Source organism: Ixodes scapularis, unplaced genomic scaffold, assembly GCF_016920785.2.
Source record: "Ixodes scapularis isolate PalLabHiFi unplaced genomic scaffold, ASM1692078v2 PGA_scaffold6__148_contigs__length_123643588, whole genome shotgun sequence".
In the NCBI taxonomy this organism is placed as follows: Eukaryota; Metazoa; Arthropoda; class Arachnida; order Ixodida; family Ixodidae; genus Ixodes; species Ixodes scapularis.
In genome coordinates this window covers 6,666,751-6,689,645 of record NW_024609881.1, presented here as the reverse complement: position 1 = coordinate 6,689,645, position 22,895 = coordinate 6,666,751, and the positions used below count along the sequence as shown (strand labels likewise).

Genomic DNA, 22,895 nt, shown 5'->3' with positions numbered 1-22,895 from the left:
TCGCTACTCTTTTCTGCAAAGCCTCGCTCGCCGCCGGACATAAAAGTCCGCCCGGTTCTGAAAAACATCATCAAAACTTCTATATACATTTTCCCTTCAGGACAAGTTGTTGGTGGCGCGCAAGGAACCCAAATACACACAGGTGAAGGGTTCGCCTCAAGCATGGAGAACAAAGGGCCTCCCGCAACAACGAATGTTGCTTGACGCACGCCAATTCAAAACAGGAACACGCGCACGAATCACACTGCGCTCGCTCAAAGGAGTGGCACTGCGGGTTGCCGACTCGGCATTAATCGCTCAGCCATAATTGGCGAGATAAGGACGCTCGTGGTACGGGGCGATCAAAGGCAAGGAATTGCTGGCAAAGGCCGGACAAAAGAGGCGGAGGCCAGGAGCCACGACCACGATAAAGGAAGCCGTGGCCCCACGTTGGGCGCCATTTTATGTGGGATTTTGCTAGCTACCAACTAACACAGGTACCGATAGAGTAACCAAAGGGTTGTCTCAACAGCGGCGATATCTCAAAGGAGACGTCAAACCTAGTAGCCCGCGGTCCCCACATCTCCGCGGCAATGTAGACGAACGTTTAGGGCTACATTACCGCGGGTCGGTTCGATTAATTACCTCCGTCGGTGCCAATGATCGTCTACCTTGTCTCACTCTTTCGAATATAGCGGAAGAGAAGACACACGTACCAGAGTAAGGACAGAGTCCAAGAGCATTTATTGGAACACTCTTAAAATGAACTACTATGTCCCCATCCAAAATGCCCCCCGCGCCGGCAAGGTAAGAAAAGGTCCTTACCTGGCCAGACGCGGGGTTCCGGAGAGCCAAGACCGGGGAAGCATCGGAGAAGTCGCCGACGCACGTCCTATCTCTTTCGCGGTCACCCGGACGAGTCCCTTTCCCGAAAGCGGGAAAACAGGAGGCGAAACCTCCTCGCCGGTCAGCAGTGATCCGCATCCGAGCGGGGGGACGGAAAGAGGTCCCCCCGGGAGAGAGTGAGAGGAGAGCCCCCCAAGCCAGGCGGCCCTCTGCCTCACGAACAGGACGGAGCTCACGGCGAAGAAGGCCGAGCGTTCCGACCCGCGGCCGTTATCACAGCCATCGGGGAAGGGAGACCAGAGGAATCCCCACAAGCCGTATCAGCAAATCTGTCGAACGATAGCTCGAGGTAATCTATTATACTTTCGTTTTGTGCTCTCTTATAGTTCTTAAACTTCGATTTCTTATCAGGACAACGTTTGGGGACCAGTCCCGGACAATCAAAACAACCATATGGTGGTCGAATAATCCCCCTGTGACCAGAAAGTGATCATCGGCAACATACAAATTCTGAGAAACAAAAACACGATCAAGAATCGAACTAGTAGAATCTGTGATGCGAGTGGGACTTGACACTATTTGTGTTAGATTATATGCGAATTAAAGCATCGGAATGTTTACGAGAGGCCACTGTGGTCATCGAAGGCCAATCGAGGTTTGGAAGGTTGAAGTCACCCCCCATAATTGTATTCATGAAACTCTTAGATTGCTCCTGTAAGAAGTCTTGAAGTTCATACATCACAGCTATGCCAGCACTTGGTGGCCTGTAAACAGTTCCAACAAGAAGAAATGAGTTACAGAAAAAAAGTTTCAATCATAGAGCCTCAGCTGTGAACTTCGGATTTAGCTGAAAAAAATCAATGCTATTTTTGCTACCGATTCCAACCCCCCTCCCCGGGAGGAACGGTCCTTACGAACAATTTTATAAGAACAATCTCAATTTCAGATCTACCATCCGTGAGCCAAGTCTCTGTAACTATTATTACATCGGGGTCATAACTGAGAATTATATCTTCGAATTCCACCGTTTTATTCACAATGCTTCTAGCGTTTAAGTTAATCAATCGAAGCGGTTTATTAGTTGCAGTGTGGGGATTATTAGTTACAATACAAGGATTATTTTCAGAAGCAGTTGACGGAAACCGCTCTAAAACTGGGGGGGTACTGGCCCGTAGTCAATTAGTATCGTCTCGCCTGGTATAAGTTAGTGGCCCTCTTTCGTTCGCAATGTCATCCCAGCGGAAAGCTTTGCCATTTACTTTTATTTTGTTGAAAGATAACTTTATAGCCATTTTTTCGTAGGTCTTTGGCACTTTCCCATAGCTTTTTTCGAATTTGTTGCACTCGTGGGGAAAAATCTTCCGAAATGCTATAAGCCGAACCCTTCAATAGCCGGCAACTGCTCAAAATTTTAGTTTTGTCCCTAGTATCGAGTACTTTAGGAATGATTGGCCTGGTCTTGTTTGGATTTTTCCTGTCCAGTCGATGTATTCTTTCTATTCCAGCAGTTTGAACTTTCAGGATACTTTCAAACACATCTTTCTTCACAAGGTTTTCAAGAAAGGTGCTATTCTCATCCGCTGTTTCGTGAATTCCCTACACAATCAAATTATTACGTCTGCTCCGGTTTTCTAAGTCGTCAATTTTAGCCATTAGAAAGTCGACGTTCTTTTCCAGACACAAGATCTTATCCTGCAAAGCCGTCACAGTTGCTGTCAGCTTGGTCAGGCTGTCCACTCTTTGTTCGATTGTGGTCAGTCTTCCGTTCGTTTCTGCAATTAGTGAGTCCGTCACAGCCTTCCCTTCTTTGATATCTTTAACATCTCCGGCGATTATCTGCAGCTGCTCCATAAGCTGAGCCATGTCGGGTCCAGGATTAGACTCGACGTCACCGCTCAACATTAGAAGCACACTAAATACACTCCTACAATGCCGAATAACATCGCACAATGGCCGAGGGCACGGCAACTTGAACAGACAAAGATCGTTGCTACTAGAGCTGTGATCGTAACGTTCTTCTCTTGCCTGGACGAAAAGAGCGAAAGGGTTGTTTAGACGCATAGTCCTGGTGGAGTCGCCGTGCGCCACCATCAATGTTCGATGGAAATAAACTCTTTATTATTATTATTATTACATCAGGACCCATTCAACTGAACTGTACAACCTTTTTTCACAATGGCTATTCACAATGGCCGCTGAATTTAGCAGGGTAATTTACCCATAATGCACCGCCCATTTAAGCCGAAGGCGACGTCAACGCCGCATAAACGGGCGCTTAAGAGCTGCTCTCTAAAACCAAATGTGCCCTCCTCGTAAAAAAAAAAAAATTAATGTAATTTGGTTATTGTTGTCTTTTTGTTCGACTTAAAAGTTTCTTTCTTTTCCCGTACCAGACTTAGGTGTTACATTAGGACTAATTATCACCAGCTCACCTGCACACTCAATTATTTCGTTAAGGTATTGCACGGACTATAATCCGAGAAATATAGTACTACGAGCCATTTAATGCCCAAGTGCTAGAGGGGGTAGGAAAACAAAACCCGCGGTGTTAACAGAACTGCCGATCTCTGGCATCCATAGTGCTCACGCTGCCCGCTCGACGTTGCCCGCAGGTTCCCAGGAGAAGCGGGAGTTCCTGAAGCGGCGCTTTCCACAACTGCAGGACCGCAACTTTGCAAGCTCTCGGGACCTGTCCTTCGAAGAGCACATCCTACGCGAGACCGAGGGCAGGGGTGAGTCGGCGTTTTGCGTTTGCCCCGCACCTAGACCCCAGGCCTCGACGGCCCTCCCTTTTCCCGCGTTATACCGGACGAACAGACGGTGCGAGAAAAAAGGCTAGATCCGGGAGCTCGCGGGAGTTGGCCAAGAGCACACTCGTGCACACCCAGGGGTGGACCTGGTGCTGAACTCGCTGGCCGAGGAGAAGCTGCAGGCAAGCGTGCGCTGCCTGGCCACCCGCGGCCGCTTCCTGGAGATCGGCAAGTCCGACCTGTTCCAGAACAACGCCCTGGGCATGGCGGTGTTCCTCAAGAACGTCAGCTTCCACGGCATCCTGCTGGGCGCCCTGTTCGGGGACGACCCCCGGGTGGCGGTGGACAAGCGCCGGGTGATCCAGCTGGTGCGCGAGGGCATCGCCTCGGGCGCGGTGCGGCCCTTGGACGCCGTCCGCTTTGTCCGGGACCGCGTCGAGGACGCCTTCCGCTTCATGGCCTCCGGCAAGCACATGGGCAAGGTGGTGCTCGAGGTGGGTGCCCCACGCCGCTCGCCAGATAGTTCCGGCTAGTGTTGCCGTGGCGCTTTCGTCCCATTTGTAGCACGAGGACTGTATTCGGACACGTTGCAAGCACACGTATAAAACAGAAATACTTGCAACATACTTGAGGCCTCTCTGCAGAGAATTCTGTTGCGTCCGCAGCAAGTGTCTTTTTGCACTCGGTCGCAAGCATTTACAGTTGGGACTACTTGCGACCGAGTGCATTATGACTAGGATTCCGTGTTTTGGGTGATTATTTCTCGTGAATTTCGGAAGGTGTTTTTCAGAGGTTATTTTTTGCTGGGGATTCGGGGTTTATCGGAGTTTATTTTTGTTAGATTACCCATTCTTTGAAATTTGGAGTTTATTTTACTGCGTAAAATAAGAAACATAAAAATTCAAGAACAAAATAAATAAGGTCCGGGTACCATCACGCGTTGTTTCAAAGGAGCCTCGAAGTGCTAAAAGACAAACACCTTTTGTCAGTAATTCTAGATTTCAAGGGAAACTGAAGTGGAATCCTCTCGGGAACACTGGCATTGTGCTTTTATGAAGTTTAGTTCCAAAACTCCGTCTTTTTTGCCGTTTATTTTGCCGCTGTGACCTCGTAATTCGGAGTTTTTCTGATCAATCCTAATTGACGGAAAATTCACCGGCAAGTGTTTTTTGGGTTTTTTCGGATTTATCTGAAAACACGGAATCCTGATTATGACCTCTCGCGATACCTTACGAGATGACACGCTGGCGCCATCTATGAGGTAACCGTTGAACTGCGTTTCATTATAGTGAAGGTTTTGCCAAATTTGCGAGGTCAAATGTACATATACTATGTACGTGAAATGGTTGCTTAGAACTAGGGATCTCGAGAACCTGTCCAGCTTCAAGGTCGACCAAGGTCGACTTTTTTAACTTTCAACGTGATGTTCGACAAATGTTCGACTGAAGTTCGACTTTTGTGCACATGCGTGAAATTGAAAAAAAGAAAAAACAGCGGAGGAAATGTGCAATATTTGTTGGGTGTATTGGCACCACTGGATCACATTACTAACTAATGGAAGCATGAAAAGCGTATATTTTCGCTTTTATATGGTGTAAATAATGGTAACCATTTTATAAAATTTTAAATAAACTACTTTATAAATAGTTTGTTTCCCGAAATTAGAAAATATTCGTCTAGAAGTCGAGCAACGCTATCCATAAGTCGAATTTCTTCGAACTTTAGTGAAAGGTAAAGGTTCGGCGAGCCAGTCGAACCTAGAGGTTCGACGTCAAAATCGAGGTTCGACAAACGTTTGCAACACTTCTATTTATAACATTGCAAACGCTCTTTCAACCAATGCGGAGAGCAAGTTCGTCTGCTTTTATTGCAGGCATTGCAGTGACGTCAGAACGCCGAGCTCTGATTTGCTCCGAATGGGAGTATAGTGGGTAGACCTGAATGCTAGCTGCCTCGAGGTCTGCCCACGCTCCTTCGATCAGAGCCAATCAGCCCTCGGCATTCTGAAGTCACAACAACCCCCGCAAAAGATGCAGACCAACTTGCGCTCCGTATAGCGAAAGAATGAAGTGGCAAAAAAAAAGGTGAAATACATATATGGCAATCGCGTGTGCACCACGGCTAGCCAATAGATGGCACCACTGCGCTCTCTCGTCGTTAGAGAGCCTACATTACAGAGAGTTTCCAATTGCTTGATCGGGGTTACGTGGTTTCTATTTGCAATATGAGCTACGAGGAGGTGAATGAAGAGTCGGCCGTCTGCGAGCGTCTCTGCCTTTCCACCCGCTTGTCTCCTTGCCACGCGGAACCACGGCGCATGCGCACTTGCGATCAATCTTCGCCATTAAATTGCAAACGCTCCCCGTGGCTTGAGATGGATCCTCTCTACTTCTAGGCTCTATTCTCGTCATAAGAGAACACGGAAGGTTATAATGCACTCGTTAGTAAGTAGTGTGTGAAGCGACGTTTAGACTGCACAATAGTGCACAGTGTGCTCGGCTGCAACTCAACTCGAGTGTGTGAACCAGCCTATAGAGTGAATTCGGAAGATGGCGATTGTGTCGCGTTTTGATCCGCACTGGAGCGCCGCCGTTTCCTGAGTTGCCCGACTTGTTTTTGCCACGTTCCACGGACGGTCGAAGTCACTGCTGACTGCAACCAGGTAAAGCTCCTCGATGTGTCAAAAGCTCTTTTAGCGTCAAATCTGCAAGTGCACGCTGCCCGTGGCTCGTGCGGCAAAAGGAAATGGCGGTGAAGTTATGAAATGAGCCACCCTTGGATGCGAATGGCGACTGAGCATTCGTTGGTGCCGCGCGTTTTGAGCAACAATAATAATAATGCTCTACTTTCTTCGTGCCCCGGAACGACCTCGCGATTTTCGGTACTTGAAAAGAATTATTTTCGGTACTCGAAACAAACGGGAAGCGTGAATTTTGCCGAAAGGCCTAACGACCGAACGCGTCCTCTCCCAGGTGCGGCCCGAAGAGCCCCAGCGGCAAACGATGGCGGCCACGCCCCTCTCGGTGGAGGCCCACGCGCGCACCTACTTCTTCGAGGACAAGAGCTACGTGGTGGCCGGGGGCCTGGGCGGCTTCGGCCTGGAGCTGGCCGACTGGATGGTGGCCCGGGGCTGCCGCAGGCTCCTGCTCACGGCCCGCTCGGGCGTCCGCACGGGCTACCAGCGCCTCTGTCTGCACCGCTGGCGGCTGGCCGGCGCCAAGTTGGCCGTGAGCCGGGCGGACGTGGCCACCGAGGAGGGCGCCAGGGCGCTGCTGCGGGAGGCAGCCGCCCTCGGTCCCGTGGCCGGCATCTTCAACCTTGCCCTGGTGGGTGGCGCCCGGCTGCGGCGAAAGCGTCGCACTCTTTTTAAAATGTGGTGCCATCTGGTGGCTCAAAAAGCAGGTTCGCTTTTTGGCAAACTGAAGGCAGACGCGAAGCTGTATTTTGTCGGGCATAGTCACTTTCGCGTGTCAGTGGCAGACGAGAACTGGTTCTTCGATCGAGGGACTTTTTCCAAGTGGCGAGTACCTTCGGGGGTGTCGCCTGCGAACTACAAATGAAGAGCATCCCATCTTTGCCCCAGCGTTATTCCCTCCATCAGAACATACACTATAAGAAAAAAAAATGGAGGAATAAGGTAGCAATGGCACGTTTTCCTCCCTTCTAGTGACGCGCCCCCACGCGGACATGAGAATAAGGGGGAGCGAGCAACATCTCCTAGAAGGCAAGGCTGTAGCGCTCTCCTCGGGACGTCACAAAGGAAGGCCATTGCGGGCGCGCGTCGAAACGCCGGAGCGAAGGTAACGCACGTGGATCCACCGTCGCAGCTGCGCTTTTTTAGTGCGAAAGAATTAAGTCTCTCATGAAGCGAGCTGACGTCATCAGTTTGAAGCGCGAAAACGGCTCCTAGTTTCCGCCGCGATCCTTATAGGAGCGATTCGCCTTCGGTTTCATTGGCTGGAGCGCGTCGACGGGGCTCCCATTGGCCGCTGCGCCATGGCCTCCAAGATCCCGAAGCGCGCGCGCGCGATAGTACGCAGCAGACGACAAAGGGAGCGGACGAGCAGACGACAAAGGGAGCGGACCAGCGGCTTGCATGCTTTCGCATTCACAACTCATAAGAAGTGCTTAGGTGTACCCCGAGCTTTTTAGTCGCACAAGCGTTTTTAAGAAGCTATATTGCCACTGCGCTCACAATCTAAGCTTGGAAGCTGATTTTATTACTCGGGAAAAGTATTGGGGCGTCGAATTTTTTCGACGTTAAATGGAAGAATGCTGTACGTGTTTAACATTGTCACAAGGTATGCCGAGTTCATTTGTAAGCAGCAATATTCTGAGTGGTATAATTATTCTTTGAAGATAGATTTTATAAAAACTAATTTTTATGAAATGACTAGATGCAGTGATCGCGATATAACCACATCCCTGCGTGAAATTAAAGCGTGAGAAGTTATAACTGAAGAGGAGTGGTCTAATTCCTCTGATCACGAACTGTTTCTTTTTCCTTTTTTTTCATGCGTAAGTGCAAAACGTACAGCACCAAAGGATTGGCAATAAAATGTTTACAAAAGTAGTGAACATTATCTGAGGAAGACTGCGTGTAACTTGTCAGCTGGAATGTAACTAATATCTTATCATTTATAACCCAGCAAGCGACACGCCAGGAAAAAAAATTTTTTTTTTGCATAGTAGGCGTTGAAATGGCATGTCAGGACATTACAAAAAAATTGTCTCACTATAGAGGTGCGTGGATTTTTTTGTATAAAAAATAGAAATACGAGGCCCAATTCAAAGCTCCCGCCAGTACACTGTGACGTAACAGTGTACAGCACGGTGTTGGGGCGGTCAGAAGGGAGGCATCGCCGGAAGTCATGTGAGTTGTATCCCTCCTCGAGCTTACCGCGAGCGCGTGTAATATTTTTTAAACATTTTTGTTATTCTCCGCACTTCCACGAGCGATCCAAGCAGACAAGGTTTCTTTTATTCGCTTTTCAACGCTTAAAGTTGCTGTAAAGGTAGAAGAAGAGGAGTCAGTGAATTGACGTGATCAACTGCAATGCCTAGAAGGTGCTGTGTGAGGGACTGTCCCGGTATTTCAGGAACTGAAGAAAAGATCACACTGCGTGCATTTCCGAGAGACGGCAGGCATCTTCAGCCTGGAGAGTATACGATGATTCGACGACCTCGGTGTCCGAACCTTCAGCAATGCAATTGGGCGTGTCGTACGCTAGCAATCCTAATTTCTGCGAGCGTTCTAAATTTTTTTTTCAGAACTTGATAGCTTTTTTTGTGCCCAGTATAGCTCTGTATCATCGGACTGACGGCATGCACTCGTACACTGGCTTGTACTCGGAACGCTTTCATCATAGACCTCGATCACGTCGATCCACCGCCTCTTCGTCCTCAAGTTTTACAGCACGCAAACTAACCAACGGTGCAGCGATAAAGAGCTAGTGGAACTGAAACTTCGTTTCCCACATTCGCTCGTACAAAGAGCAGAAAAAAAAAAGTCTTAGGCACGGTCGCGGAGAGCACGAGGAGTGAAACTCACGTCACTCCCTGCGAACCCACCTTTAGTGACGTAGGACGATGCCTCCCTTCTGACAGCCGCGACACCTTGCGGTACACTGTTACGTCACAGTGCACTGGCGGGAACTTTAAATTGGGCCTCGTATTTGTATTTTTTTATAAAAAAACTACGCAACTCTATAGTGAAACAATTTTTTTTGTAATGTCCTGACATGCCATATCAACGCATAGCATGAAAAAAAATTCTTTTGGTGTGTCAGAGGCTTTTTAAGGAAATGGCTACCTTACACTGCAACAAAAGCTTTAATAGACGGAAACTTGTGTGCTTCATCACATGCTTCCGACAAATTGGGAAGATGTCTAACAAGCCAGTAATGTTATCATAAGAACTTAGTTGTAACTAGTTTGGTGCAGCATGTGTATTGCTTGTGGCTGCTTCAATATATTAGTCGCGCATTACATCAATATATTCGTGCTTGGCAGAAATGACAAAGCCCCAATCCAGTTTCTTATGCAAATCACAGTGTTCTATGAAAACTGAAAATAAATCTCTTCAGTTACAAGGAATAGTACTCCAGTGTCATCTGACAAGCCTACAAACTTCAACAAAAGGAATATGGACAGCATCACAATCGTATAAGTAGGTTTTCAGTTTAAATGTTAGTAGTTGGATGATCTTTATGCACATGACTGCATTCAGCACTACAAAAAGAAATTGTAGATACAGCAATTCTCAGCTGAGAGAGTTGAGGAAGAAAACTTCTTGGCTGTCCATTGGTTTTCATACAGCCGCGCCTGCGCATTTCGCATGCCGTTTTGTAGCTCTCCCGACATTGTGACATGCACCACTCATACTGCATGTAGACCTCAATGTCGTACCACCACCAGAATAGTCGAGGAACAGCACACATAACACAGAATAATGTGTCATAAACCTGCACCACATATAATTTAGATGCGCACCAATACTCTCTCTTCGCTGTGTGCAATAAATGGCTTCAGTTTTTTGGTTGCGTGACTCTCAGGATAAACAATTATAATGTTCATATCAAAATTGATCATCAGCAAGATATCACTAATGAAATAAAACACCGAGGTGCCTGTTATGTGATAGAGGCTTTCACAGGTATAAAAGCCGGAAAAGTTATCGCTGAGTGGCAGTTGATTCGAAAGACTTGTGGCGAGCTTGCGCATGTCCAGTGGTTGTTGATTTGGCTCTAAGAGTTTCCGCTTTCTTTTTCTTTGCCTTTGCGTCAGCATCAAATAATTCGTCATTTAGCCTGCGGCACAGATTCTTCACCAGAATGTTCTTGCTGCACCATAACATATGCTTAAGCACCTGCTCGCCCGTGTGTACATTCTTACAGGCGTCAAAGTCCGAGCATTCGTTATTGGCTAGAAGTTCAACAGTGAGCTCTGTTGCCACCTGCCGCTGGTTCGGCATCTCCAAAAACTGGCTGCTTCGACAGTTGGACAACAACAACATAGTTGTTTGCCACGGCATTTACAACAAACATTGTCGGATGGATGAGTCCTCCCCTGTCAAGTTATCTTACAAGGTCGTAGTGCTGCTGCATGACTGAAACCATGATTCTCTTGTGTATTGTCAATGCAGCCCTCCATTTCTCACAATTAAGCTCTTTCAAAGTTGCACACATAGCATATCTTGCCACGTAGACAGAGACCGGGATGGTGTCGTTTATCTGTGACAGCACTCCCTCAGTTACTTCGATGTCGCAAATGGGGCGTGAGGCAACCGTGCGTTTGAAGATATCTTCCCGTTGCTCATCTCTTTCGCCGACACATCTAGACACTGTGGCGATCTTTGGCAGAGTGATTAGCAGCCGCTGTTTATGCTCAGCTTCATAATCTTGCCTTATAGACACATGATATTGAGATCCAACCAGCCGTCTGTACTTTCCAAAGCGGTCTTTCAAGCTGTCCGTCTGGGTCTTCCCCAAGAGAACGAAGGAGAGCTGCAGTTCTTCGAAGCAATACCTGGCTACCTCCAAGGGTGCATAAGTCGTCTGGTGGAGAGCGGCATGGGTCTCCGGGGTTAGCTTGACTCCGGTAAAATCCCTACTCTTCCACTCCTTAAGCCAGTCAAGAAGGTTGCACAGAAAATCCACATTGGGATCATCCATCGAAGGAAGGAGGGGTTTTTGAAACTCATCCCTTTTAGCCATTCCTTTGCATGGTGTCTTGACATTCGTAATCTTCCACCATTTCAATATGATTTCGATGAAGCTCGCCGTTTCCTCACAGTATCAAAGACTTGTGTTCGATTTAAGGGCGCGAAGGGCATCGGGCAAGGACTCGTGGAAGATCTATAGAGCAAGCTCCTCAATTCGTCAGAGCCTTCCTTGACAGAGTGTAGCCAAACACACTTGCTCACTTGCTCGCATTCCAAGTTGTGACCATCTCTGATTGTTTTAAGAGATGCACACTGCATGCGCCGCTGCCGTGTCGGCTCAACCTCAAACTCTGGGTAGTGGAAACAAACTTTGTCATCTTGTTGGTTGAGCCAATTGTTCCGGATACACTTCAGGATCTGCACCGGATCTATCCCCATCTATCACGATCTGTCCCGGCGGGGTGTCGCATGTTGACATTCCGCTTCACATTAAAGAGTTTAGGACCGCTTGAGGAATTACGGTGCAATCGAACGATCTGCGGATAGTTATGTTGGAACGCTGGGCTGAGCCGTAGCTCCTATCGTACAGCCGCCAAAATGACTGTCGTCTGCCTGTTGTCCCTACCCCGAGAGCTTATGCGCTCTGAGGAAAGGACTGCACCCTATGAAAATATAACGGAAATTACGTATATTTAGAGTTTGGAATTTTAGCATTAAGGGAGGATGATAGGTAAAATTGACAAAAAGTTAACCTTTATTTTATTGTTTAAACATACTAAGACTCCTGAAGAAACTGCCCTAAAAGTGGCGCGCCGGAAGGAGCGCAAGAAGTTTTCGAACTTACCACGGCATAGTTCCGTATACTTAACACCTGCCGCAAGTCACGGCTCTGACTGCATTCAAGTTGATCAAAAAGTGATTTATTTGCCCGTGAAGCATCGCTTCCAGTTCAGTGAACACTCCCTCTACAAAGATTAATTCAAGACGACAATGGCAGCCGCATGTTAACAGCACAAACAGAAAAAAAAATACTACAACAACAAAAAACTGGCTACGACGTGCCGTGCGGGGAAGAAAACACATTGCTTGGAACGTACCGCAGTGGAGCGGCTTGTTTTATTGGTTTTCAAATATTTACGGCATCAGCGTTTACTTTCTACTGAGAGGTTTATCTTCTGAGCTGTTCAAGATACTCTCAGAGGGCAGACATTACTGAAAAAAATCAACATGCTGGGAATATTATTTATGGCTGAGGTGGACACCGAGAAAATTCGTACCTTCAATTTGACAAGAATAAAATGCTGAAACACAGAGCTCGCAAATAGTGATCGGGTAAGTGTGATGTTCGTATGCGCCGTGTATGTGTATGCGGTCAATGCATACAAGGTATACACACGCGTCAAATTACAGCCGCCTTTGCTGACCTTCCGTGTCTTACCGAAATACCGGGCTACTGAAACTGTCTTTTACGAGCTTCCACAAAAGCCAATGCTGGGTAGAAGGACCCAGTGGAATCTAAAGCGACAATAACCTGTCCAGCTATGGTAACGATGAAGTCGAGTAAAAGGAATTCGAGGAGACAAAAACTAAAGGTTGATTATTGCGGTGCCCATGCACAGCTGCTGCAAAGCGTTTATATGTCTAGCTGATGCTTGTACTATCCGCAATGTGTCTGCATGTGTGTATAAAAAGGTGCCCGAAGGGCCTGAAGCGCAGTGGTGGCGTGAGCAAATAAACGTTTTTTTTTTTTGTAGAACATGATTTGAGCGGTATGTAGCGCCCCCTTGCCTAGACACTTGCAATTACTCTGCTTGACCCTGCCATCTGGTGGCAAGCGATTGAACCTTTTTTCATGCTTCGCGTTCATTTCGTGCAACAAAGCCAAATAGGCCGCTGCGAATTTGCTCGTTAAAGGGATACTTCAACGAAATTTGAAATATTACCGTCGTGTTCAAAAATAGGTTGAATATGATCCACAATATCCGTGAATGACAATCGCACGTTTGTATTTTGAGCCTGGTGGCTGTATTCTTAGTTATAAACGGCCCACTCCGGCAAGCGCTCGAAGAAGGCCCAGCGGAGACCACGTGACATCGAACGCAATCGTGACGTAGGTCGTCTCAGGACGAGCAAAGCTACGGCGAGGCTGACGTTCAGAAGATGGCCTAGTCGTTCCAGCCACCGAAGCGGCTGCTTTTGTACGAGTTTTGAGTGACGGGTTAATCTTCTATAATCTTGTAGGGGGACAATAGCGACTTCTGCGACACACAAAAGGCATTCTCGGGAAAAGGGGAGTTCCTTATAAAAGCTTGGTCTGCTGGGCAAGTTGGTAGTGGACATTCATATTAAAAATAGCGCAAAAGAGACGGGACAAAAAGACGAAGAAGCACACAGGAGTTCCTTCTGCCCCTCTTCTCTCGTCGTGGCCGGAGGCGAGACAACCTCCGTCACTAGCTGTCAAGGTTCTTAGACGGGTATTATAAGCGAGGCGTTAGCGACATCCACCAGTTGCTCTTTGCTAATCGTTTAATTCATTTTAAAATTCCTTTTCGTGACTTTTTTTAAAAAGGTATTATATGTTCGATGTGATGCTGCTCTTTTGAACACATATAGACCAAATAATGAGCGCCGAAATTTCGTTGCAGTATCCCTTTAAGAGCGCCTTTTGGTTTCGCGAATCTCCGGGATGTGCGGTTCACGAAGGAATTGTGGCTCGAGGAATAGCGAAGGTAAGACGTAAAGTGTGCGAAGTAAGTGGGCATCGGTTGCCTTCACTGATCTTTATGAAAATTGCTGGATCGCGGTTCCGGCATCCGCGAGGGAAGCCACCGGACGGCCATCTTGCTCGTAGACGAATTCCGGTTTTGCTAGCGTTGCAGAGGCTGGCGGCAGCGTGCTGAAGACACATTTTCTACTCGTGCGTCGTGATTCGCCGAAGTAGTTTGTTAAGACCCTGTGTAAGCGCTGAGACTTGTCGTTGAGAACACGTAAACAAATTTACAAAAGCGCAGGACCGCTGAAAAAAGGCATAACTCATAGAAAGCAAGTTTCGCCGGTTTCGCGGCATGATCAGATCTCCCTTGGCACGCCCAAATGCTCCCCCAAGCAGCACGGATTTTGGCCAGGCCATGGCCAATGGCTGGGGATGGTCTTGTGGCCAGTGGCCAAAGAGTGACCATTCGTTGGCTCATGCTTGGCCGCTGGTTGATGACCAGTGGCCAATGGCCAATGGCCAGAGAAAGACCAGTCATCCGCCAATCTCTGGCCACTGTCTGGCCACTGGCCAAATGACCATTGCCAGCCATTGGCCAATGCTTGGCCAACTATGTGCTGCTTGGGCCGTTTCTGCGCCTTTACACGCTTGCATACTGATCAAGAACCGACACCGTGTAGATGTTGTTTGTGAGTGCAATGTGCGTGAAGCCGTATGTAAAGGCACGACTCGTCGAAAGCAAGTGTCGCCGTATTCGCCGCCTAATCAAAGCTCCCTTAGCACGCCGAAGTGCTGCGTCTTTGTGACTTCGCACGCCTGGATATCGATCAAGAATCGGCGCCGCGGAAAAGTTTTGAAGGTATGTCGCGCGTAGATGTCTTTGCATCCTATATCGGCCGCGGAGTTTTGAATCAACCCGCTGTTCAGGCGATTTGTAATCCATAAAGGGGGGAAAACAACATGTACGGTTCCTCTTATGCACTGTGGCGGGCTGGCAGGCGCACTCGCGTACGGGTTTTAACCTTTCTGCACAGCCGTGCACGCCACTCAGGATCAGATTTTTTGTATGCAAATAAATATTATTATTATTATTATTATTAACCATGGCTATGTTACAAATATACTCTAATGGATCACATGGCAGCACAAATAGAGCAACGCTGTGGAGCAAGCATGGTTTTCGAAGGCAAAAGTAGAACACGGCGAGATTGAAAATCTTTGAGGTGCGGCCCATATGGCCATGTGCAATCGGTTGACCGATCACAATTAGGCGAGCCGCGCTCAAACTTGATGTCACGTGCAGTTGTTGATAATGAGCCAGACCACTGATCAGTGATGAGCTGTGTGCGCAGTATTTTGTAAACCGTCTAACGACTTAAAAAAACACCTACGTCCCCCCCCCTCCCCCCCCCCCCCCATCCTTCCGTCGCCACTGGACACTGGGTCAAGCTCATTTCTGGACTGCGAGAGCCGCAAGTTACAAATACTGTCGTCAGAGTAAAGTAAAAAGTTGCTCCAGAGGCATAGACGGCCTCACGCAAATTTCACTTGCAAAACGCATCCACACGGCGTCGATTCTTGATTGGTATCAAAGCGTGCGAAGGCACAGAGACGCAGCACTTCTGCTTGCCAAGGAAGCTTTGATGACGCCACGAGACCGGCGAAACTTGCTTTCGGCGAGTTGTGCCTTTCCCCTGCAGCATGTGCTTTCGTAAAACTTTCCACGTGTTCTCAACGGCAAGTCTCACGTGTTCTCAACGGCAAGTTTATGTGTTGTCAACGGCAAGAGTGACGACGCACGAGTAGAAAACGTGTCTTCAGCACGTTTTCTACTCGTGCGTCAGCCAGCTTCTGCAACGCTTGCAAAACCGCAATTTGTCTATGAGCAAGATGGCCATCCGGGGGCTTCACTCGCACTGCAGTGACCAAGTGGGAATGCGCGATCCAGCAACTGCCGTAGAGATCAGTGGCTGCCTCCGTTCAACATCTGCTGACGACGAGAAGACTGAGTGACTGCTCTCGAAACGCCAAGTTTCTTTACCTGAAGGAGGATGCTGGCTTCGCAAATAAATACAGTTCGCGGAACGTTATGCTTTTTATTTTCTGCTCCTGTCGCCTCGTAAAATAGACGTAGCGTCCTCGTTAAGCCTTATTGAGCTCAATTTGCTCGATTCGGGTCCGACATAATGCGATGCAGCTGACGGAGAAACATTGCTCCCCTGCTTTCCGGACAAAAATTTCTCTTTTTCTAAAAGATCATAGGTTAATTACAAGAGCGTTCCTCCCTTTACGGAGCACTATGGAGACCCTTTTCTTAAGAGTGCATTGGCATCGTACCATTGTATCACTTTCTGTCGCCTTTTTATGCCCCTTGCTACTTATGCTCGGAAGGGAATCGCCAAAAAGGACGAAATTTGCGTAAATAGATGCTGGCAATGTTGGTAGTACTATACAGCGCCCCGTATAAGTGGCGGCAGAAGGAAGGAAAGGCCAGGGATGCAGGCGTATGCATGCGCACAGGCTTACTCGACATATATGTGACCTCGCGGGTAAAGCATTGACCAGATTTATCCTGTTGACCTAATAATTGCAATTTCTTCCTAAGAAACTGGTGTATGTCGTTCTTTCGTAAAAGAAGTTACCATCTGGAGACCTAGAGGCGAACGGTCGACTCCGAGGGACGGCCGACGACAACTTGGGAGAGACACGACAGCGCATGCGCGGTTAATCGCCGCCTCATGTCATTTAACCCGCTGCGTCTCCTGCAAGGGCGACGATCTCTTCTCCCGCAATACTTGCAGTAAACACTTTGAGTTTGTCGCGACACTCTGCTCTGCAAGCGGGGCATTTACAGTTACTATTGTCGCAGGGAAACGCGGACGCGTGAGCCTTTCCCGAGTGTGTGTGTGTGTGAAGCGCAGGTGCTGAGGGACGCCCTGCTGGAGAACCAGACTGCAGAGGCGTTCGAGGCGGTGTGCCGCCCCAAGGTGGCCGGCACCCTGCACCTGGATGCGGCGTCCCGGGAGCTGTGTCCCCAGCTGGACCACTTCGTAGCCTTTTCGTCGGTGTCGTGCGGCCGGGGCAACAAGGGACAGACCAACTACGGCTACGCCAACTCGGTCATGGAGCGCGTCTGCGAGAGGAGGGTGGCCAACGGACTGCCCGGTGGGTGTCTCTTGCTCTGGGTGAAGGCGTCTCGGACTCTGCGATCCTGAGGAACTAGGGTTGTGCGAATATTCAATTAGTGGTTTCATTTAAAACTGGTTTCTGATTCGCCTCGAGGTGAACCGCAATATTCATACTTACCGAAATATTGATTGCGGCGACTCCGCTGGTATTGCTTCGCCGCGGAGCACAGGTACTCGTTCAGAAGTGCACTCAACGGGGCTAACCCGCCGCGATAAACGCTTCAAAAAGTATAAATATCGCAGTTCACCTCGAGGCGAATATCGAATGGTCTGTCATTCGAGACTACTATTAGGAAATTTGAACATTCGCACAACGGTACTTGAATATGACAGCTGAGTAACTCCTCCTAAACTAGGCGGTGATGCGATAAAGCGGTTGAGAAGCCCACAAATAATAACGTAAACAGTAATATGTACACACTAGAGAATGTCTGGTTCATGAGTGTGCGTCATTGGATGGCTAAAATTTTCCGAAGTGGCGCTTACATTTCTGCTAAACTGTGGCTTAGAGGCAGGAGCGGTCAGGGAATTTGTTTGGGGAACTAGGGTTGTGCGAACATTCAATTAGGGGTTTCAGTTAAAATCTCTCTGTGGAGCCCCAGAGTTCCTAGGGACCAATAGTCTCTGGGACATGGTGTAAGATACTCTTATGTACATCTATCGAAGATACCATGTTGTGCTTGCAATCTTCTCAAAATCGAAGCTAGTTTGACCGTTTCCTTTAAACATTTTATTGTGCACTGCTGCCCCAATGGTGGACACGTCGCTCTTCACGATGGCCGGAACTGCCAGAATCGCACCAAAGATGTCTTTTTTGGCACGAAGAATTATGTTAATGTCCTTTGTAAATTTCATCGTGCTACACTTGTTCAGAGATATCTCACTAACAAAAGTCCCAGCCACGGTGTAAACTACTACTTCCGCCGGGCTGCGTGAGGACACACTGCCCGGCGAATGCTTCGACGTGATCGACTGCATAGAGTCGTGTTGCCATGTGCCCGAATAGCTAATACCAAGATCGTCAATGTTGGCCTAACGGCGCAACTGAATAAAAAAAAAGTGTTTTGTTGCCATGGCACCCGGGTGCAAGTACTTTCTGCTTGGTGCATCTGTTCCGATCTCAAAGAACCCTGGCTCGAGCGCTGCGTCAAAAGTCACTGCACTTCAATTCGTTGCTCTTGCTGCCGTCTATCGAGGCACAAAACTAGGGTCAACAGTGAATTTTAGAATAATGTACTCAATTATAGTGCACACTTGCCCTAAATTTATCACGTGTGGCGTCCACACGCGCGATACCGACACCTCTATATCTGGCCCCTTGGTCCCGGCAAACCTTGAACGATTCTTGTACAGACCTGAAGCGCAAGATGCGCGAAGCCGGAAATCTCTGCCGATACAGTGGAGCAATCTAGTGAGTTGGAGGTGAAACTCGCGAAAACTGGATGCGAGGCCGGACAGCCCCCGTTGACCTCTCTCGTCCCCACAGGCCTGGCCATCCAGTGGGGCGCCATCGGCGACGTGGGCGTCCTGCGGGAGACTATGGGGGCGGACGTGGTGGTGGGCGGCACGGTGCCCCAGCGCATCGGCTCGTGCCTGACGGTGCTGGACCGCTTCCTGCGCCAGGGCCACCCTGTGGTCTCGAGCCTGGTCAAGGCCGACCTCTTTTCCGGGGCGAAGACCAAGGACAAGCACGACCTCGTCCAGACCGTAGCGCACATTTTCGGTAAAGCCTCCCCCTCGTGATCATCGTAGGAGGTGCCGAGGCTCGCTCACATGGTTGCGCTTACATAAAGGAGCGGTGCAACAATGTTTGTACTCTAGAAAAACGTCATTTAGAATTACTACCTTGCGGTTGTAACATATGAAACACGCGTGCGCTTTTAATATGGGAAAGCCTTATATGTCCCATTACGGTAAAAGGCGGCGTCGGCGTTGTGCCCGAAAGATGACCATAAAAATAAGTCATCAAGCACGCGCCACTCAAGGTCAAAGCGGACGCGCCTCAGAAATAAAACATACAAAAAAATGAAAGATAACTCCCTGTAATGCCGAATTAGAGCGCAGCTCTTGAGGGGGAGGAGAGGAGGGGACGGAGGAGACGGCATGCCCCTCCTCCTCATCCGTACCTACTCCTCCCGTGCTCCTCGCCCCCTTCCCCTCTTCCACCTCCTCCCTCGCCCTCCTCCTCCCCTCCTCCTCCCCTGCTCCCTCCTTATTCCTCCCGTGCGGTGCATTATGGGAAATGTCCCATAATACAACGCGCGTGTCACAGCGGTGCATTATGGGACGTTTCCCATAATGCGCCGCACGGTTACGCCGACTGCGGCAGCTACGCCGACGCCGACGCCGCTCAAGCCGCAAACGGGCGCCTAAGAGCTGCGCTCTAAAAAATGCAGAGCAACGCAGGTGCTTTGTCGCGGAAGCCGTGGAGCCGGCGGGGGCGCCGCGCCTGCGCAGTGAGGGTGCGTGATGTCACCGCCGGAGCGCCGTGTGCAGAAGGAAGACGTGGAGCGCTCCCTCGGGCGTGTCAGTTGCGCCTCGGACTTGATCTGTGCTCATGGTTGGGTTTCGTGCGAAGGACTGTGAGGCGACCGCGTCTACATCTACGGCCTCCATATCGGCAGCAGCTTCTACATCTACGGCTGCTTCCGCCGTAGATGTTGTTGCTGCTCCGTACCCTCCCCTCCTCCTTCTCGAGAGCTGTTCTTTTGGGAAGAAGGAGGAGAGGTTATGGTCCCTTCCTCTTCCGCCATACCCTCTCCTCCTCCCCTCCTCCTTATCTCCTCTCCACCTTCCTTTCCTTCCTTCACCTCCGCCTTCCCTCGTCTTTATCTTCCCTCCTTCTCCTCCTTCCCTAATCTTCCTCCTTTTCTAGCCTCCTTCTCTTCTCCTCCTTCTCCTCCTCCTTTTCTCCTAGTCCTTTGTACCTTCCCTCCTTCTCGTCCACCTCCCCCATGCCTTCCCCTCCTCCTGCGTACTCTCCCATCCTCCTCCTTTGTACCCTCGTTCCCCTCAATACCCTCCCCTCCTCCCACAGTTTCCCCGCTAAATTTAGCTAAAATATTAGGGAGTTTTAGTAGACCGCCGCCGCAGCCCCTTAAGCACCCGGGTAGCGCTCCGTAATCCGCCACAAGACCATGAACTATGCAGACAAGGCTGGCGGCGCGCATGCGCAGCTGCGGCGTTTTCTTTATGGATACCGTAGCGGAGGAGAAAAACGATCTACTACAACTCCCTATGGAGGCCACCTGACCTCAACACCACTTCAGTTTCCCGCTGTATTTAGTGGAAAAAATACGTCACATGACTTGGTATCACGTCACCTAGGAACAAATTCAGTTTCGCCGCTAGATTTAGCTCGCAAATCGACGTCACGTGACCTCAACAGCAATTCGATTCCCCGCTAAATTTAGCTGGGAACTGAATTGGTGTTGAGTTCACGTGGCGTCAGTTTTCCCACTAAAGTGAGCGCGGTTACGCCGACGGCGACGCCGACGCCGCGAAACACGGAAACGGGCGCCTAAGCGCAGCGCCCTAAACAGTTATAAGAAACACGAACAGCATTTTTTCTCTCAACTCGCAGCCAGAACAAGCAGCCATGTGATCTGGAGCCGATTATATGCCGCCAATGTTTCTTATAGCCATACGGTGTTAGGGCTTCGGCTATTGTCGTCATTGCAGCGATTGGACACGAGCGGAAGCTCGTCGAGTTATTGATTATCGACAGCCCAAATTGAGTGCTCGTGCAATGATCAGTTCCAAAGTACGAGCCGCATTCAAATTTTGCCACTGAAGGACTATGACAATACTGCGACCTCTAAACTACGTCGTGAAGTTTTGCGAAGAGATTGAAAGAAAACGCTCGTTTTAGAGCGCAGCTCTTGAGCACCCATTTCCGCATTGAGCGGCGTCGGCGTCGGCGTCGCCGTTGGCGTCGGCGTAACCGCGCATGTTGCGTTATTGGATGTCACAGACTCGGCTAAATTTAGCGGGAAACTGAATTTGTGTTGAGGTCATGTGGCTACAGTTTTGCCTTTAAATTTAGCGGGGAAACTGAATGCGCAGTGTTGCATTATGAAATGTCACAGACCTACACGCCAATTCAGTTTCCCCGCTAAATTCAGCGTGGAATTGAAATGGCGTTAAGGTCACGTGACGTCAATCCTCTCGCCTAATCTAGCGGAGAAACTGAATTTATTCATAGGTGACGTGACACGATGTCGTGTGACGCCTTTATCCACGCTAAACTTAGCGGGGAAATTAAATTGGTGAGGTCACGTGGCGTCAATTTTCCAGCTGAAGTTAGCGGGGAAGCTGTGGGAGGAGGGTAGGGTAGGGAGGAGGAGGGGAGGGTACGTGGGGGGAGGAGAGGGTATGAAGGAGGACGGGACAATACGGAAGAGGAAGAGGGGAATATGGGGAGGAGGATCCCAAGGAGGAAGAGGGCCCGGAAGAGGAATAGGGTGCAGAACCACTATGTGAGGAGAGTGATCTATATTTGTACATATATGTATATTTCTTTCTGAAATTGTTTAACACAGTATCTCGCCAAATGCAAAATACCTCGAGCTGCACTATATTTCGGATTACAGATTTTTAAACGACTTTAATTTTTTATTCGTGAAATTACACCGCAACAAAAGGTTTCTTGGTCAACGGTGTTGTGTGCGCTCATATACTTGAGTATTTTTAGTGCAAGTATGCTTGTGTAAAACGAAACACATTCCAAGCGAACATCATTGCAGGGCTTCCTTAAGGCCGACTGCATTACGACCGACCGCGTTATCTTAAGAGAGAGTGCGCTGCCGCACAGGTGCCGTCAATGAGGGGATCCTGGAGCTGCATTTCACTAGAATGGAGGTTTCCCGATATTTGCGATGGATAGTACATACTAACCATGAGAACTGCTAGGTTATAACATTATCGAAAATTTATTGAGCCAATAAAGAAAGAACGATGCGTGAAAAGGAAGGAAATTTACGAAAATGTGAAGCTCTCCACTCCCTCGTAAGCAATTCGAAGTGCGCGAACCAGCCAAGCGTTGCTCTAGGCCGCGTAGTGGGGCTCTTGGAACGAGTTCTGTGGGGTGACTCGCGGGCTTGTCATGGCGGCGACCTGAGGTGGCGCTCCCTGGCTGCAGGTGTAAAAGACCCCTCGAGCCTGAACCCCTCCCTGACCTTGGGGGAGCTGGGCATGGACTCCCTGATGGGCGTCGAGGTGATGCAGACCATCGAGAGGGACTACGACCTCAACCTGTCCATGCAGGAGATTCGGCAGCTCAGCATCGGTCAACTCAAGGAGATCGGCAGAGGGGCCGCGGCCAGAGGCTCCACCGCTCCCCGGGGGGCAGGTGGGCCTTCCCTCTTTCGCGGAACGCGGAGTAGTTTTTGTTTAGCCGTTGACTTGGTTAATTTCTGTGCGTGTGGTACTCAGTTGTTTGACGGTGGACTGGGACGAATGACCTCTTGCGTCAGCTGGGCCATGAATGATGATCCACGGTCTCTAATAAGGACTTCAGGGGCGCAGTGCCAGAGGACGATGGACTCGATGAAAAACTTGGCGACTTCAACAGCCGTACCTGATGGAAGGAGCTTCGCCTCGGCGTACCGTGTGAGATAATCGGTCGCCATGATTATCCATGTTTTCCTTGCGTCGATGGTGGCAATGGTCCAAGTAAATTCATTCCGATCTGCTGTGCTGTGGCAGATGGTGGCGCAATAGGCTGAAGCAGTCCTACCGGTCTCGTCGGGGGTCTC

At 49.2% G+C, this 22,895-nt stretch overlaps 1 protein-coding gene across 1 annotated transcript in view; it reads left to right on the top strand.

The window, feature by feature from the left end:
- LOC8041029 (fatty acid synthase-like) overlaps positions 1-22,895 on the top strand; it is a 198,433-nt gene that overhangs the window by 131,611 nt on the left and 43,927 nt on the right. Inside the window, 6 exon segments of the mRNA XM_040220578.3 lie at positions 3,438-3,557; positions 3,714-4,069; positions 6,548-6,901; positions 16,873-17,116; positions 18,626-18,862; positions 22,280-22,489. Coding sequence (XP_040076512.1) covers positions 3,438-3,557; positions 3,714-4,069; positions 6,548-6,901; positions 16,873-17,116; positions 18,626-18,862; positions 22,280-22,489 — 1,521 coding nt within the window.